General features: G+C 36.0%; 1 protein-coding gene across 1 annotated transcript; it reads right to left on the bottom strand.

The window, feature by feature from the left end:
* Positions 1-801: 801 nt before the first annotated feature.
* ppp4r1l (protein phosphatase 4, regulatory subunit 1-like) lies at positions 802-17895 on the bottom strand. Its single transcript, XM_077197920.1, has 20 exons — positions 17652-17895; positions 16810-16854; positions 15678-15807; positions 14832-14938; positions 14604-14746; positions 14058-14204; positions 13703-13810; positions 12398-12463; positions 12035-12193; positions 11537-11661; positions 9894-10342; positions 9588-9805; positions 8576-8662; positions 8198-8383; positions 6587-6748; positions 5997-6097; positions 5789-5909; positions 4952-5086; positions 4491-4632; positions 802-3356 (listed from the first exon to the last, which is right to left on the bottom strand). Exons 1-20 carry the CDS (start codon positions 17656-17658, stop codon positions 3211-3213), a joined length of 2784 nt encoding a protein of 927 aa, XP_077054035.1. The 5' UTR covers positions 17659-17895; the 3' UTR covers positions 802-3210.
* Positions 17896-18016: the final 121 nt, after the last annotated feature.

Below are 18016 nucleotides of genomic sequence, written 5' to 3'. Positions count from 1 at the left end.
AAAAAAAAAGAAGACAGTGTAATAAAGCAGGTAATAATTTTTCAACATTTTTATAATTTCATCTAATATTTCATAGGAATATTGATATGTCATTTATTTCCATATTCACTTCTGTTCATGTATCTCCCAAAATGCCTGATAAACATGATTTAAGTACTGGTGCCCACTACATGTATGAAATTAATGCCCTGTTTTCTAACAGAAAGTCATATATTGATTAGTAAACCCATATAATTTTCCTGAGATGTTGACTTATGACAAACTATTTGAAAATGAGTCTGATTTAAATAATTACAAAATATTATCATTTTCCATAAGAGTGCTAAATTTGATCACTAAATTAATGTCAGCCATTTTCAAAGACAGAGGAGAAGCTGTTGTCATGGTGAAACCCCCAAACATTTGGTGTCTGAATGTGAACTTTACAGGACATCCAGACTTAAAACTGAGAGAAAAATAAATTAAAATATAATATCTTCTACAGTGGACAAAAGTTTTCTCCTGGGTCCAAGAAGGATAAACGAGACTGACTAATCAGCTAACTAAAATAAAATACTATTATTATAATATAATCATACTAATCGGTGTATTACACAAAAGTCCAGCAGTGGTAGAGTTGTGTTATGATATTTTGCTCTATTTATTCATTTTAATTGTAATTTAATTTAAGACTTTTGTAATTGCATTGGAAATATGTTGACTTGTGCACACAGACTTCTTATTGTGAAAAGTGCTTAAGAATCAATCAACTAGGTGAGTTTTAACTGAAACGTCTTCAAAATAAAGGGTACAACTGAGAAATGATTTCAAATTTATATTATTTTAATTAACGAATACTAAAAATAACATTACATAAACTGTTTTTAAAAGAGATGCACAGAAAAATTACAAATGTTGTAACCTGAAAGGTTAGGATATAAAATCTTTGAACATGATACATTGAGAAGTATACAATGGGGGGGGGAATCAAATCAAATCTTGTATCTTAATATTGTAACAATATGAGAAAACTAGTGGATCAGTACATACAGTATTCAGACATATGAAGTGGTTTCGTTGACATATCAGTGCCTCAGTAAATCAAACAGGAGAATTTATTGGGGAAAATATAACAATCTAACAAAATAGAAATCTATCAACATGGTGCATATGAAAAAAAGAAACAAACAAACAAAGAGGACACACAGATGCATGCACACAAACACATGGGAACACGAGGAAAACAACTTCGCCCATTATACAATTCCAAACCAAGTATCGCCACAGAAAAAAAAGAAGAAAAAAAAAAAGAAGAAAGACTGGCCTCGAATCCTGTAGAAATCGTCAATAAAATCATATCAATTTAATGACAGGCTGTTTTTCAGAACTAGACTAAACTTTTTTTTTATTAAAACAATTCCATATACACAGTCCATAAACATATTCCATATACACATCTGTGAGAATAAATGCACTGGATCCGAGCACCACTTGAGTTTGGTCAAGAAAGTTGCCTTACTAAAAAAATCAGAACCACTGATACGTCATGATTCATCCAGTCCAGCAGATTTATTATTATTTATATATTAAAAAAAGCAATTTACTTTCCATTGAATCCTTAATGATTAGTAAAGTGCTCTTGGCTAAGTTTGCCCTTACGTGCTGATGTGGGTCCGGTCCCCCAATTTAAATATATAAACCATTAAAACAGGCATAGCAATAACCGATCAGCAGCCAGAAGCAAGTACGCCCATCCCAAGAGCAGCACAACCATGAAGCGGATGGCCTGTCATATCGACTTTAAGCACGTAGTAGCTTGTTTATTTTAAAGCAAATTTGGGAATTGTGGAGTGCTTTGATTAACTCGTGCAAATGCGACTAAACAGTGTGCTTGCTTCATTGTTTTCCACAGACAATCAAGCAGCGCCCTCTTCAGGTCAGCTCATAATTAACCAATAACGATCATTGATGTCTTACTATAGTTCTAAAGACTGGGCATGTCGAACAATTTTGCTTTTACAGTGTCTAAATGTCATCTAGTGGCTGTAAAGGTTGTTTGGAAAGCATTGGTTTACTCCGGACACCCCTCTAAAATACTGGCCCCTTTCATTTATAAAACGGCGAGGTATAAAACCGCTCTTCACCAATCAGGGAAGACAAATAGGTTACATACAACTGGATCTCACTCAAAACACACAGAAAAACATGTACTTTAAAATATCAGTACTGAAAGACAAAAGCAAATTTTTCTAAGCTACAAAAGGTCTGAGCAAAAAGAGGGAGGTTTTCGTCTCCCGAGCTGCAATAACTCGAGAAGACGCTTGTTTGCTGTTTCCCACAACAATGCAGGTGCTTTCTGAGGGTCAGGTAAACAGGTGGTTGGTAAATGCAGCACTATTTCACTCAGCCTCAGCTCGATACCATTTTGAGGCATTGCAGCTTTAAAAAAATCTGAATATCAGGTCTCCCTGAGTTAGTAGCACTTCACTGTCAGTCTGCTTATGTCTTCTTAGTCCTTTTTGTATTAAGAAATCCACAAAAAAAGGAAATGGAGAAAAAAACACAGAAGTCTTACAAATGTACAGTTAGCTTTGGAGGGGCAGCTGGTAGCATCTGACCGGTTTTGAGAAGAAACGACACGATCCGCCTTTAAGATGCGTCTTGTGTCTCCAAATACTTTCTGCTGCCACAAAGGTGCAAAAGAAATCTCGCACCATTCAGAGAGGTGAGATGGTTGTTCGGTGTTTGAAGGTGTGTGTGTGTGGGTGCTGGAGGAAGGGGCTTAAAGTGAGGTTGTGTAAGTGAGAGATTGCGTGGGCCTCATGTATAAAAAGTTTTGCATTCATTTTTAATTACTTGACAAGGCAATCTCCCAATTTAACCATCTAAAATGGCAAAAAAACACAGTGGAAAATATTTTTGCACGGTTGTATTACCATAAATATGCATAAACTTGCATATTTTTAAGTATCCAATTTTAAATGTAGTTACACATAAGAAGATTTTTTTATGTATAAATGAGGCCCATTTTGTGTATAAATCAGAAAATGCATAATATATGCATGTACTGTAATATGTGGGGCATTTTAGGAGAGGATAAGTATACATTGTGTGTGTGTGTGTGTGTGAAGGTCTTGGTCAGTAGTTCCTATTTGTAAACACTTGTCTGCAAATCCGTTTAGTGTTGTTCCTGCTGGTGCTTGTTCACATGTGGGGATTGAGCTAAAGGTGCTAAATGAGCGCTGCTGTGTCCATGACGTTCCTGTTGGGATCCAGTGTGGCAAAGAACCGCACGTCCCTGTCCTTGTCCATCCTCAGCTCGGACAGAGCCTCTTCCAGCTCATCCGAATAAGCGCTGCCTGGGTCCTTGAAGTATGCTGAGATCAGAGCACACACATAAATGGATGTCAGAACTCATGCCTAAACTGTAGCCAGGTTTCCATTACAGATTTGCGCAATTTTGTGAAATTTTCTAAATGTCGATAAATAACTATTGCGAAATGACGGCGTTCCCATTAACCGATGTTATGTGACTAAAACATAATTTTTTCCTCTAGCGATAAGTTATTTCAAAAATCATGGCAACGGATGTTGGTAGGTTAACATATATAACAGCCACAGTAATAGCCATTATTTTTAATCGAAGGAGACGTAGGAATGTTAATCAAGCTTTGATGGCAAGGAAAGCCCCTTATACTTGGGAGCAGCCACGTATGAGGTGTTTCTGGGTGTTTCTCCCTCCTATCTGCTTCGAGGTCTTGATAAATTGTGGCATTTCTTTGTGGTTTAGAACCCAGTATTCCCGTGATTCTTTTGTCTTTTATGAGATTAATAAAGAACTCGGTTTCGTCTTCTGTCCAAACAAACTTTTCCATTGCAGTTTTGCTAAATATTCTTTTTGTCGAATTGCCTGAAAAACTGAAATGCGAGTGTAAAAACTATTTTACGACATGTGCAAGTGTTTGCGAATCTGACGTGTTTCCATTGGGCGAATTCGCAATTTGCTCAATTTGATGGGCAATGGAAACACAGCTTGTGACACTTACACTAAACAGTTACTTAGCAAAATATTTAATCTTTTGTGCTAATAATAGGTCACTATTTTATTTAGGTCACAGTTTATTAGTTAAATGGTCACTAGCCTATAAGGTTCAAATAAATTAAAAACAAAACCAAATAAAAACCAAACCAAACCAAATACAATACAATAAAACCAAAAACCAAAGTCAATGGATTTTACATCACTGCCTGGAAAAAGTACACTTAACATCTTTTACTTTGGACATTATAATTCTAGAAGGAATCTCATTGGACAAAAATAAATACACACTTCATATAGGATATTATTTGTTAATATTTTTGTTCCATTTTCCAGGCAGACAAAAGAGAGTAACTTTGAATTTAGTCGTAACCCTTGGAGGGCTTAATAAAGGAGACATAAGTCTATGTAAACATCCTGTGATGCACGCATCTTCTAACTTGTCAATAAATGTTGTGCGTTTGTGTCTTACGTTTTTCCAACACGCTCTGCCGTAACGCCTTGGCCACCAGCACGCGTACATTGGGCACAGGATCTGATGAGAGGCTGAGCAGACTGGGAAGAAGGTGCTGTGCAAACTGGTCCATGGGCATGCAGTCCTCCTCCACTATTGCCTGAATGGAAACAAAGGAAATGTCTCAATCATTCTCCCACATTATTAGAGTTTTGTTTTTGCCTGATGCATATTATACACACACACAAAAAAGAGCAGGTTATATATATATATATATATATATATAAATAAAACAAGTCATTAGCTTTGTTCGGATTGGTTGACTAACACTTAATTGCACACTAGTCTATTATTGTGGTATCTTGATTTCAAATGTATTCATCCAACAATGCCATGAAATAACTTATTCTATGCACTGTAGGGGACTGTAAATCCTTTGGATAATACTGCATGAAACTACAATTTGATGTAAAATTTACCTGGCAAATGAATGCAAATGCCTGACGTCCGACCCATTTGGGACAGTGGCAGAATCGCATAATGAGCTCATTAATGTAATTCAGACCCAGGTCATGAGCTTTACAGGAATACAACTTCTGCAGGATCACCACCACCTAAACACATTCACAAAACAAATCTTAAAGAATACTAAAATAGCCTTTCATGCTTGAAATGTAAAACAACAAAAAAACATTATTTTTTATATATTTGAGATTGTTGCAGCATCTCTCTTCCCAGTCTGTCAGTAATGCTCTGTTTAGTTCCAGTTTCTATGAAGCCCCTCCTTCTGAAAAGGACTGTGCTCTAATTGGTAGCTGGACCAGTGGATTGTGATTGGTCAACCACCTCGCACTTGTTTCGGAAATGTCACTGCCTTTACCACAAGTTTATACTACTATCGCAACTCAACTAGGACTCTCCCCTTTTTTTGCGCATGCCTTGGGTGGGAATTATTTAAATGAGGGATATTGTGATGTGTACATTCATAGAAGGAAACGCAAGACTGCAATCAAAGTGTTTTAGGGAGTTTAGAAACAGTGCGCACTAATATAGAGAATACTGTAATTTCCAAAATACAAAAGTTGAAAACGTAAAAAATCGTAATAGGTCTTCTTTAAAACATTTTAAGCACTAAATACATGTGCAGATCACCTGAGACAGATGTTAATACCAGGTCTAAAAAGCCAATAAGCTGAGGTTTAAAACAGTCCAGTGGAGTTGCTAAAAGCAGAACACAAATTGAAACAATACAGCTAGTATAAGGCATTGTAATGTTGCACTATTTTTGGAAACCAGCTGAAGGAAACTTGACTCACCAGTTTATAGGAGATCCACCGCACTTCAGACACTTTGTCAGAGCAAAGGTTAAGTGCAATTTGTCTGAGGTAGTCATAGATGTCGTTGTGACTGTACAACTCAATGATCAAGATGAGCTGCCTAAATACACAGACAGACAAATGCCACAAGAGTGAGGTCACAATTGAGAGCTTCAAAAAACCCTTTGTGTAACAAAGCAGTACGTACTCAGCTAGCTCATAGCGGAATCTCCAATTTCGGCTGTTGTCTGTCACCATGAACTCCTGAAGCTGATACAGATACTCCCGACGCTTCTCGGCATGAAGAAGCTACAAATGAGAAAACAGAACGATCTGTTGATGCCAGTGTTGTTAGGGGCATTGACTAAAACAAAAACTATTGAATGCTGCTGAAATATAAAGCTGAAATAAATTAAATATTAATATTGGATGACAAAATGTAAACAAACGAAGATGAGAAATATTGCCTCGGCAAAAAACTAAAATGAAATAAAAATTTATTGAATCCAGATAGAAATAGAAACAAATAAAAGCCAATTGAAAATATTAATAAAAACTAACTAAACAATACTAAAATAACACTGGTTGGGACAGACATTACATGCTTGTAAAATTTAAAATTCAACTTTTTGAAATGCATTTAACAAATCAGCAAACTCTAACAAAACTTATTACTTGAAAATAACAAATTCTCTCAATTTATAATTCTCAAACAAGCATTTTTTTTCGGTATGGACAATTCAAAGCTCTTTGCATAAACTACACGTTTTCTCAGTTAATGAAATTTCATATTCTCACCTTCAAGAAATCATACAGGTGTTTGAGGACTCCTATCCGCACCTCATCAAGATCTTTGAGGAAGCCATTAAATATGGGCACCAGGTCAGCTGCGGTCAGCTGATCCCCCAGAATCACTGCCAACTCGTGGATAGAGAACGCAAGTGTCCGTCGCACCTTCCACTGTAACACATATTAAGTTAATTCATTTGACAAACGCAAAACCTCATACATTACATATTTACAAAACAAAGACAATTATAATCCATCAGAGTATGGTACAGTGAAAATATTGTTTAATTAATAAGTAAATATATAGTATATAATATAACATTATTTATTTTTTAAATATATAAGGTAGGGCTGCAACTAACGATTATTTTGATAATCGATTAATCGGACGATTATTTTTTCGATTAATCGATTAATCGGATAGAAATTAAATTAGATTTTTTTTTATTATAACTAAATAAAACCGTAAATCAGGGTATTTATGTGTAAAAGTGTACTTTAAAAAGTGCAAAAGCCACACATTGAGTTTTACTAATATCAATATTTGCATTGTTTTTAATGATAATTGCTGATGGCAAGTTGACAAACATGATTATTGTTAAAAAAATGATATCCAACATATTATGTTTTAACACAATTTTTGTTAAAACAAATTTACACAGACATGTTGTTCAGATGTGAATATCTGAACTAAAAACAAACTAAAAACATCTAAAATATATAAAATTCCTTTAATTCTTATTTAAAATTAATTATATATAAGGAATATAAGGATAAAGAATATAATATATATTATATATAATATATAAAAGAATAATATAAGGATAAATTGATTAAATAAATATAGAAAGACTGAAAACAATTGTGTGAACGTAGAGCCGCAGTAGATCGCGTTTGAAAAACAATAAAAACTTAGTAGACAAATGCTATAAAAAGAGAACGGAATGGAGGTAACGTTACCCAGCAAGCTAACAGGCTTGAGTAAAGGACAGGAGAAATGATGCATTAGTGCACAAGCATTCGCTGAAAACCACTGAGTACAGTGACTAAAAAACAATATTTTACTGCTGCTGTTATTAACTGCCTTTGTATTTAATGCTTCACTTTGTAAACACTGTTTTAATTTAACCTATTTCTGCGGTAGCGCTATTTTAATCCATCACTTACGTTGCGAGCGAACTGATTGCACAACCTGATGCTCGAGACAAAATACAGACATCCCGGAAGTCCCGGGAGTCTCCCGCATATTGATTGCGGCCCTATGATTGCGGCTCCCTGATGCCCGCGAATTAGTTCAAACTCCCGCGCATGCGAGACAGAAGAGACTGCTCCAAACCGTGTAGCGCGCGCGCTCGGCAGAGCGCCTGAGGGAGAGAGACCTTGCGTGTGTGTGCGTACCAGTAAACGCTCCCCGTGACGTAAGCAGACCAACTAATCGATAATGACATTCGTTGACAACGATTTTCATAATCGATTATAATCGATTTTATCGATTAGTTGTTGCAGCCCTAATATAAGGTTATGCACTACAGTACTGCACTAACATTTTGACTGTTTTGTTAAACCTTGATTTTCCAACAAAACCCATGACGAGTAATGCATATAAAGAGGAAGTTGTACCTGTACGTCTGTAGCGAGGGTCTCGTACGTGTCTTTGAGGCAGTGCCAGTTCTGTCTGCCCAGCGTTAGGGCGACACCTGGCAAGCTGAACGCACAGTGTTTGGCGATCTCAGTGTCTACGGTCTGAGCTCGAGCGGGGTCTGTCATGGACAGATACTGATCCAACAACTGCTGTGGAATTACATTCTGTGACGACAGAAAGAATGAGTGTCAGGAAAATTCAGAGTTCGATCAGTCAGATTTTTATTGTTTATTTACAAAAAGAGTTTCTTTGTACATTTGATGCGCTTTTCATCAATGATTGCAATTTGTACAACTAGTTGAAAATTAAGATTTTTATATGGTAAACATGCAAGTATGTACTGAGCAGTACATTACCTGGACTTTAGACTTCTCCTCTTCGCATGTTTTAACTTGTGAGTTGGTGTCTTTTTCTTCCTCCACATTTTCTATTAGGTCTGATTCCTGTATGCATGCACACACACACACACACACACACACACAAATGCATGTATAATGAACTCTCTACTGTAGTTACTGTGCTAGCACTTCCTTCTAATGACATTTGCATAAACAGATTTATATAAAACTGCAGAAGGGGATTTGTCATGCCATGTCAAACAGTGGAAGCAGAATCAAAGCATTTAAAACAACATGATTCTCCTTCGATAATTGTTATGACCTCATATTAATTGGCAGATTACATGGAATATTGGTATTTTCCTGCCTAAATGTAGATTCTTCATTTGAAGGCTTTACTCAGGAAATATTTATATAAAATGAATTGAATTAAAAATTAATCTATGGACAGTTCTAACAAAATTAATAATAAAAATAATTTTTATTCTTATTATTAAAAAAATGATAATTGTAACATTTAAAAAAATCCATTAAATTTTTAAAGTATTTAATACTCATTTATTTATTCTTAATAATATGACTGTCGGAAGATAAAATATTTGGTAACTTTATTTTAAAGTGTCCTTGTTAAATGTACATGTAGTTACTATAGTAATAACTATAAATAATCCATAATTGCACGCAACTAACTCTAAACAAAACCCTAATCCTAGCCCTAAAGTACATGTAGTTAATTAATATTACCGGTACCAATACCTAAATGTATAATTTCACTGAAACAAGAACACCTTACAATAAAGTGTAACCGAGTATTTTAATGAAATTACATGAACATGCATTATTATTATTATTAATATTATTATTACAAAATATATAAATTATAATGGAAACATAAAAGAAAGTATTATAACATGAATTAAATGTAATACCACTTTAAATGTAATAGATTTAGACTTTTTAAAATGTTATAAATGGCTAAAATTAATTGTATTTTCTTTGACATTTATTAACTATGAAGTTGTCCTCTCACCTCACTGCTGTGTTCAGAGTCATCTACCAGCACAGGTGAAGTGGAGGGAGAGTCTGAGATCTGTGTGTCTGTCAGTGAGAGTTCACTCATGGCACTGAGCTCTTCAGACGTCGGGGAGCCTGTGGAACCATTACTCTCTGACACAGACTCATCAGCATCTTCTGTTTGACTCTCTAACTGAGCAGCTTTAAGCGCAGCGGACAACACCTTCACTTGAGCTGCGAGTGGAAAAAAAACGGGGGAATGAATAACTGCAATTCCATGCTCGGAAAAGAGCAAAAGAACATGAGCTCTTTTCAAAATCACCTTGAACATCAGGATCATCTAGGTGGGGCTGAAGACAGTCCAAAACTTTCTGGATCTGGGAGCTGGTGGCTGGGCCTTGTGCATCTAAACTTGGCAAGTTTTCTTTCCCCCCTCTCAAGGTCTCTTCTTTTTCTTTCACCACATCTCTTATCTCTCCTTGAAGTAGCCGCAGGTCTTGGGTAATGTCAGGTAGTGGGGGTCTCCAGAAGTTGAATGAGTTGAACATTGTGCAGTCGTCCATCTTCTGGTGGGATGAAGGGGTGGAGCATTCAGGCTGGTTCTGGCTGGTGGTATAAGAGTGGCCTTCAGGAGGACGTGATGGTGGAACCACTGTGTCTGAGGTGGATTGTAGCTGCTCTGAACGGGGCTGAATGAGACTGTCTGAACAACCATCAATGGAGGCATTGCGGATGTTACTCGAATTGCTGTTGGTCACTTCCTGTCTGTGGCTACAAAGACAAGAGGGGTTCATTTAGAATTTATTCAATCATTTTGTTTTGTAAACATTTCAATATACAAAAAATGACTAAGATCTATACACTACTGTTCAAATGTTTGGGGTCGGTGAAATATTACAATTTAAAATAACTGTTTTCTATTTGAATATATTTTAAAGTGTGATTTATTCCTGTGATGCAAAGCTGAAAGGTCACATGATCCTTCAGAAATTATTCTAATATGCTGATTTGCTGCTCAAGAAACATTTCTGATTTTTACCAATCTTTAAATTGTTGTGCTGATTAGTATTTTTGTGGAAACCATACTTGATGATTGGAATTTTGATTTTGTTTTGGAAGACTGGAGAAACTGGAAGAACTGGAAGTTAGCGCAACTCTCTGAGAGAACAAAGCAAATTAACATTTGAATTTCTCTCGTGCAACATTCGAGACGCAAGTCTCACCTAAGCAATGCTAATCTACATCTTTTCCCTTGACCCCCCATTCTGCCCCCACTCCTTCTCCCTCATGCTGAGATCATTTGAAATTCACCCAAGAATCTATATAGTTTAGTTTGTGAATAATTATCATACAGTATCACACATGTTGAATATCATTTGAAATGTCTGCTAAACGACTGGTACAAAGGTCTCATTCTCAAAGAAGTAAACCAGAAGGTAATAAGGTATTTAAGAGTTTAGAAATAATTCACATACATAGGACGTGTGTCTGTCCAGGCATATGGCCTTGTGTTCTCAGAAGGTGTTAACTCATTGCAAATTCCCACTGTTAGCAAATTGTTCCATGTAAATCAAATTACTTTGTCACACGGGAAGACGGGAATGCGCGGAGACCTTCACCCGTTGATCGGAAAACCTTCTTTGGGCCGATCCAGCAGGGGTTTACAGTTTGTAACAATGCAAATCTTTACTGTCACTTTTGATTAATTTAATGCAACCTTGCTAAATAAAAGTATGAATTTTTCTTCAAAAATAATCACACTGACCTTTACCTTTTGAACATTATGTAACTATTTAAAGAAGTAACTAGGAAACAGTCCAATAGGGGTCAGGTGAACCAAAAACAAGCCTAATTATACAGACCTTCCAGTTAAGTGGATTGATAAACTAAAACAACTAGTTGATAACAAACCTATGTAGTTTTCCCTACAAACACAACCATAGTGAAGAAACCATGTGCGCATACCTCTCTGCTGAGAACTTCGGTATCTCACAGAGGGTTCCATCCTCACAGAAATGCAATCCTGTGATAGAAGGGTTGGCAAACGTGGAGATGAAACGACCTAAAGACTGGAATGCAGCCTGGCGTACCTGAAAAGGAAAAAAAAGAGAGTTCCCTTCCCTTTAAAAAAAAGATCCATCCATTCTCCATACCTCTGTCCAGATCTAATTTCTAAAATGTAATAAAGATTGTCTAACATAAGTGGAAAACAGAAAGTCAGAAATCTCACAGGTCCAAAGTCCTTCTCTGCATAGCTGCATACTAAAGATCAAATAACTATGTTCACTTTCAGAGAGGACAGAAATTAGATGCTGAGTCACAGCATGTTAGAAAACAGTGTGTGTGTGTGTGTGTGTGTGTGTGTGTGTGTGTGTGTGTGTGTGTGTGTGTGTGTGTGTGTGTGTGCGTGCGTGTGTGAGAGTGTGAGAGTGTGAGTGAGTGTTTGTGTATCTTTGCTCTTACCCAGCGTGACTGATCACTAATGAGGTTGATGAACAAGGGGGACAATTTAGTACGTCGCACTTCTGGAGAAGTGCAATTTGAAACAACCATGAAGCACTCCGCACAGGCTTTCCGAATACCCCACAGACTGTCCGAGCACAGGTCGAAAAACTTGGGCATCTAAAGTCAGAACAAAGAGATAGTGCTGGTTAACACATTTGCCGCGTTAACAAAGTTCAACATAAAGACCAAACAAACTTTAAGGCTTTATAAGATTAAGGATATTTTTGGGTCTAGCACTCAAATGTGATTAACATTTTGGCCCACCGCGAGTGCAATATTGTCATAAATAAAAGCACAGACGGAAAGCTGCAGAGGTCTCACCAGTAGCTTCTCTGTGGCTTCCAGGCCAACAATAGAACAGAACTCGCCAAAGTTTGCTGCACAGACCTGGTGGTGAGAAAAAAAATAGAGGGTTTAGCGTAGACATTTGCAATGAGGTCAAATTCAGTCTTCTGTTATGTTGTAAGCAGAAGCCTGCTGCAACTCAAGCAGCATTGCTTTCTGACAACCCAGCAAGAGTTTCAAAAGAAGATTAACATTTTTCACAACCTTTTCTACACAATTTAGGCCCACACTTCATAACCGCAGTTATTTGAAAGACAGAAGTCACAAACACATTCAACATTAAGCAGCATTGTTTTGATCAGCTTGTTTTTGAGTAGAACTTTATTGAGTCAAGGCTCTTTGTTCATAGAAGCCATTTCTATCCATTATGTTCTCAGGATTGTTACTTATTTGTCTCATGATACTGATATAATCATGCATGGACTTGGAATTTCCACACTTTTGTAAAAGAGAAATATACTGAAATACACTACCGTTCAAAAGATTGGGTCGGTAAAACTTTTTTAAAAGAAATTAATACTTTCATTCAGCAATGATGCATTAAATTGATAATAGAAAAAGTGAAAGTAAAGACATTTATAATGTTAAAAAAAAGATACTTATGAACTTTCTAGCCAAAGAATCCTCAAAGTAAAATGTATCATGGTTTCCACAAAAATATTAAGCAGCACAACAGATTTTAACATTGATAATAATAATAAATGTTTCTTAAGCACCAAATCAGCATATTAGAATGATTTCTGAAGGATCATGTGACACTGAAGACTGGAGTAATGATGCTGAAAATTCAGCTTTGCATCAAAATTTTATTTGTAAAAATATTGAAATAGAAAACACTTATTTAAAATTGTAATATTCCACAATTTTACTGTACTTTAGATCAAATATATGCAGCCTTGGCGAGCATAAGAGACTTCTTTAAAAAATCCTTACTGAACACAAACTTTTCATTGATAGTGTATTTTAGGAACAAAGTGGCATCTCCAAACAAATGCTGCAAAAGTGTGATTTTTTAAATATAATTTTTTAATACATTTTTGCATTTACTTTTGATCCCAAGGTTATTATTAGTGTATGTGTGACATATGAAGTTCTCACACACACACACACTATAAACCTGTTCCTCTAACAAATCACAGAATGACAAATACTTACACAGACTTAATATTGAACTGCATATCTATTGTTTATGTTTTGTTCTGTTTAATTTAACTAAATTATTGCAAAGACATCTAATAAAAGAGTTCTTTAAAGAATTATGGAACATTTTGAGAGTAATACCTTGCGGACTTGAAATAGTCTGACGTCACAGCAGAGTTCACAAAAGCGCAGCAACAAAAGGTGTTCCACCGTGTCTTTAGTCAACATGGTCACCAACTTGCACATTATCTGCAAAAAAAAGCATTATCCACCATCAAAACATGAAAGTTCATCCCAACCCCACAAAACCAGAAGCACAGTTACAGTATCATGCAGACAGTATACAGATAAGCATTCCATCACAGAAGGAATGAAGTTACGACAGGAAATATAATCTCTTCAGTCCTGTGAAAGCTCATGGTTTTCATACTTTTACGATGAGTATTATCCGCTGCCAGTAATCAGTGTGGCATTCTCTTTAACACAAAGGACTCACCGCTACAGCCTCGATCTTATAATCGTCGTCACTACTGGGTTCAGTGAGCTCGAGAAGCACAGGGCAGACCTTTCCCTCCATATCTGCCTTACTCATCAGACCCTGTTCAAGTAGCACCAGCAAGGCGGCCTGGCTCGTCTTTCGCACCTAAGGAAAAAGCAGAGACAAAACCGACTCATTGGGTTGTCTGAATGACTAATCGTTTAGTTAGTGTTAAGGAAACCCTGAATAATAAGGCTTTAGGCTTTTTTCCAATACTAATCAGATGCATTCCTTAAGGATATATAGACGCCAAACACCACCCTTTAATATGAAAATAACAGATATTTAACAAATAAATACTACACACAATTATCAAAGTCTATATTAAAAAAACTGAACCCTACAAATTAAGCATAATAATGGGAACATTGCTTACTAGCCAGTTGTTGTCAGACTAGTCGACCACCTTGACCCACTCCTACTCAAAAGCGATGACGTTTGTCAACCTTACTTCTATTCAGAAGAACAACTCAAAAAACAGGCAGTTTTTCGAGTGAAACTAACCTGGTTATTAGGGTCTGTGAGATACCGGACCACAATGGGAACAAGGTACCGTGAGAAGGCTTCTGGGAAATTGGGACGATTTTCATGGAGGAACATGGCAATGTTTGGTACCTGCTCCATCAATTCTGCTCGCACTGTCGGTTCTGTAACATCACAATATATTTATGATATTACATAAGTATTATTACCACACTAGGCAAGTCAAATACAGGTAAAAGCCATACAAACCTCCATCCTCAGACATCCTGGCAACCGTTTCCATGACACTGATGAAGTCATTTTCATTATCACTGAACTCCCGGAGCACATCCAGCAATCCACGTGCCACAATTTGCCTGAAAATAAACATCATGCTATCAAGTACACCATAATAGGCCACATGACATTAAGCACAAAACTATTTGGAAAAAAAAAATGACGGCTCAATTTTTAAGCCTAGAATAATGATTATAGCATTTCCAAGTCTAAGCCAAGTTCTTTTACAATGACATGCCTGTCTCCTTACAAGTATTTCAGGCCCAATGTCATGTCAGGTTCGCTTCTGACACTTAAAGGGATAGTTCACCCGAAAATTTAAATTCTGTCATTATTTTTTATGCTATTTTCAATTCAATTCACATTTATTTGTATAGTCATTTTCACAATATATATTGTTTCAAAGCGGCTTTACAGAAAATGCATGTCTACGTTACAATTTAGAGTGATTTGTTATCAGAGGTGACTGTGTCAAAGAAATGCATTTCAGAAATGGACATTTACAAATCACACAGTAAGCTAATAATGTATTCATTTAAGGCAGAAACAATGAGCTCATTAAAGTAATGAATACATGTTTGTTAACAAATGATGAGGATATATAGAAACATTCTATTGTGTATTGAAAATGTTATTTTCCACCATTGTAACATAAAAAGTTGTATTTTTGATATCAAATCTCACTTAAGTTCAAGTGATAGGTACAAGAGGGACATTTTATACTACTCCTAAATGAACATTTAATATGGCATGAAAAGAGAGAAAAAACAAACTGAAATCCATCTCACATAACATGCCTCATAGTTGAAGACATCTCACCTGTTGAATACGTTTTCACTGAAAGCATATTTCTCCAGCCGATCCAGAGGGGTGAGATTATCCTGGCCTGAATCCAGGAATGCTGTTATCCGAATCCCATCACACTCTGAACCATAGTCATCGAATCCAACTGCAAGACAGATTCATACAGACAGTTAATGACCAAGTATAATTTAATGTCAAGTTTGTTGGTACAGCCTCATGGTAGCATCAAATGTGAGAAGGTTTACATTCAAACCAGGAAACCCTTTAAAATACAGAGAGAAATTCAGAGTGACAGCAGATCTAATTAAAAAGGGGAATTTGTTTAATGAGAAATTATTTATTTTACAGCAAGAACCGTTAAAGGGATTTTATTACATGCAGTCTGTTTCTGCCAGCAAAGATCACACTGACTACACTTCAACTATATAGTGTACAACAACTGGAAAATCTCAAAAGCATGACCAGGTCAATTAAAATTTTTACATAGAACATTTATATTTGGTTAATTAAGATTTTTGTTGTTGATTTTTGTTTTGCTGTTGACATTTTCATGATAATTAAGCTAGTTTTTTAAATTAAAATATGAAGGTTTTATTTGTTTAAATCCTATTACTTTTAATGACAATTATCTTACTGTGCACTAAATTTTCTATTCAAATCAGAATGAAGAAAGAAAAAACATTTGATATATTTCAGTGCTGTCAAATCGATTAATCACAATTAATCGCATCTAAAAGTTGTGTATATTTGTGTGTGTGTTTACATTATACATGATGAACACATTTACACACACACACATATATACGCACAACACATATATAATATATAAATATAATAATACACACATATATTATATAAGCAAGCTTTTGTTAGATGTGATTAATTGATTTGACAGCACTAATAGGCCTATGCCATTATAATTCGATTTTGAGGGGGGAAATAGTTTAATTTTAATTGAAAATAACATCACAATTGCAAAATTGTACCGATTCTAAAATGGACTTGATTAATGGGGAAAAAAACTTATTTTGGTTGCGGGGTGACACATGACCTAGATGTGTTTTTGAGAGGTTTTCTAAGATTCACCCAGCCACATTGTTAGAGAGATGTTGATCTGTAAAGTTGCTGGCAAGTTCTGTATACTCACAGTCATCCAAATCATCATGACCGTCTTCAAAATATAAAGACAGACCTGTGGAAACACAAACAACAATAAGTTTAAAGACTGTACAGTAGATAAACTGAGTTTCTAGCCAACTGTTACACATGAAGTTGGGCTGTGCCTCACAACCTAGTCAGCTGAGCTATCTAACTAGACTTGCATTTTTGGGCTTTTCAGTCCAGAAAAGCACCCATAATACTCAAAAACGCTGTTTAGGTAAGTTAGACAGCTCACTAGGTTTTGACACACAGCCTAAGCATTTATCGTAGTGTTAGCTTATCTCACTAAAATGTCAACTCAGGTGACAACAACAAATTACCCGTTTACCAGGCGACTATGTCTGTCAAACACTTTTTATACTGTAGTCTGCAATAAAATACAAACATGTCTTATGTTATGACACATTATTAATGCATTTCAAAAGGTGAACAGCTAACTAAACGTGTTATCCGGGAAACGACCCGGTCAGTTGTTGGCTAACAAACTGACAGTCAAGATCCTCTCAGCTCAGCTATGTTATCTTCACTATTTACTTAAAAGTACAGTATATGTTCCATAATCATGTATTTAATACAACATATATTGTCTTGTTGGCCAAAAGTTCTTAATCACAGTACTTTTATATTATCCCAGTATGTCCTGCTAGCTCCACAACTCGCAACTAGTGTTAATCCACTTAAAATGTCCTTAGGCTCATGGCCTTTGTTCTAAAATACAGCAGAAATGTTGAAAAGGCATTAGCGTCATTACAGTCAACAGCGATAACAGGGCCAATTCTCTTTAAACCGCACCATAAAGCTTCAAATAAATGCACCAAAGCACGTTACCTGCCATCTTGATTTACAGCGGGGCTGTCACTCCACTTCCTCAAAAGATTTCCTGCTCTTATTTCAATCCCGGCATTTATATGAAGATCAAATACTTAAAAAACAGTGATAAACTCATCGAAACAAAACTCTTTTACGCGCGAAAATATCGTAAATATTTGTATCGCTCAACCGAACGCTCGATGAGAAAAAAATAAGACAATGTCGATCACGTGACTAGTCTAGCGACGTCCGATTCGTCAATGAACTGTTCATATGAATCGGATCTTTTTAGTGATTTCGTTGCACCGGTTCACAAAATTGGACTGGTTCGTTTATAAAACGTTGAATCAGGATTACAACATCATTTTCAACAAAATTATTCT

The sequence above is a fragment of the Siphateles boraxobius genome, unplaced genomic scaffold (assembly GCF_051911475.1).
Source record: "Siphateles boraxobius isolate OS27281-9 unplaced genomic scaffold, OSU_SipBor_1 41, whole genome shotgun sequence".
NCBI classification, from domain to species: domain Eukaryota; kingdom Metazoa; phylum Chordata; class Actinopteri; order Cypriniformes; family Leuciscidae; genus Siphateles; species Siphateles boraxobius.
This window is presented reverse-complemented; position numbering and strand designations above follow the sequence as displayed.

Excerpts from the sequence above, each read along its gene's own strand:
- ppp4r1l (XM_077197920.1), bottom strand. Across the intron at positions 10,343-11,536 it reads CCGAAGTTCTCAGCAGAGAG|CCACAGACAGGAAGTGACCA; the intron begins GTATGCGCACAT and ends TTGTCTTTGTAG. Across the intron at positions 9,806-9,893 it reads AGATGATCCTGATGTTCAAG|CTCAAGTGAAGGTGTTGTCC; the intron begins GTGATTTTGAAA and ends TTCCACTCGCAG.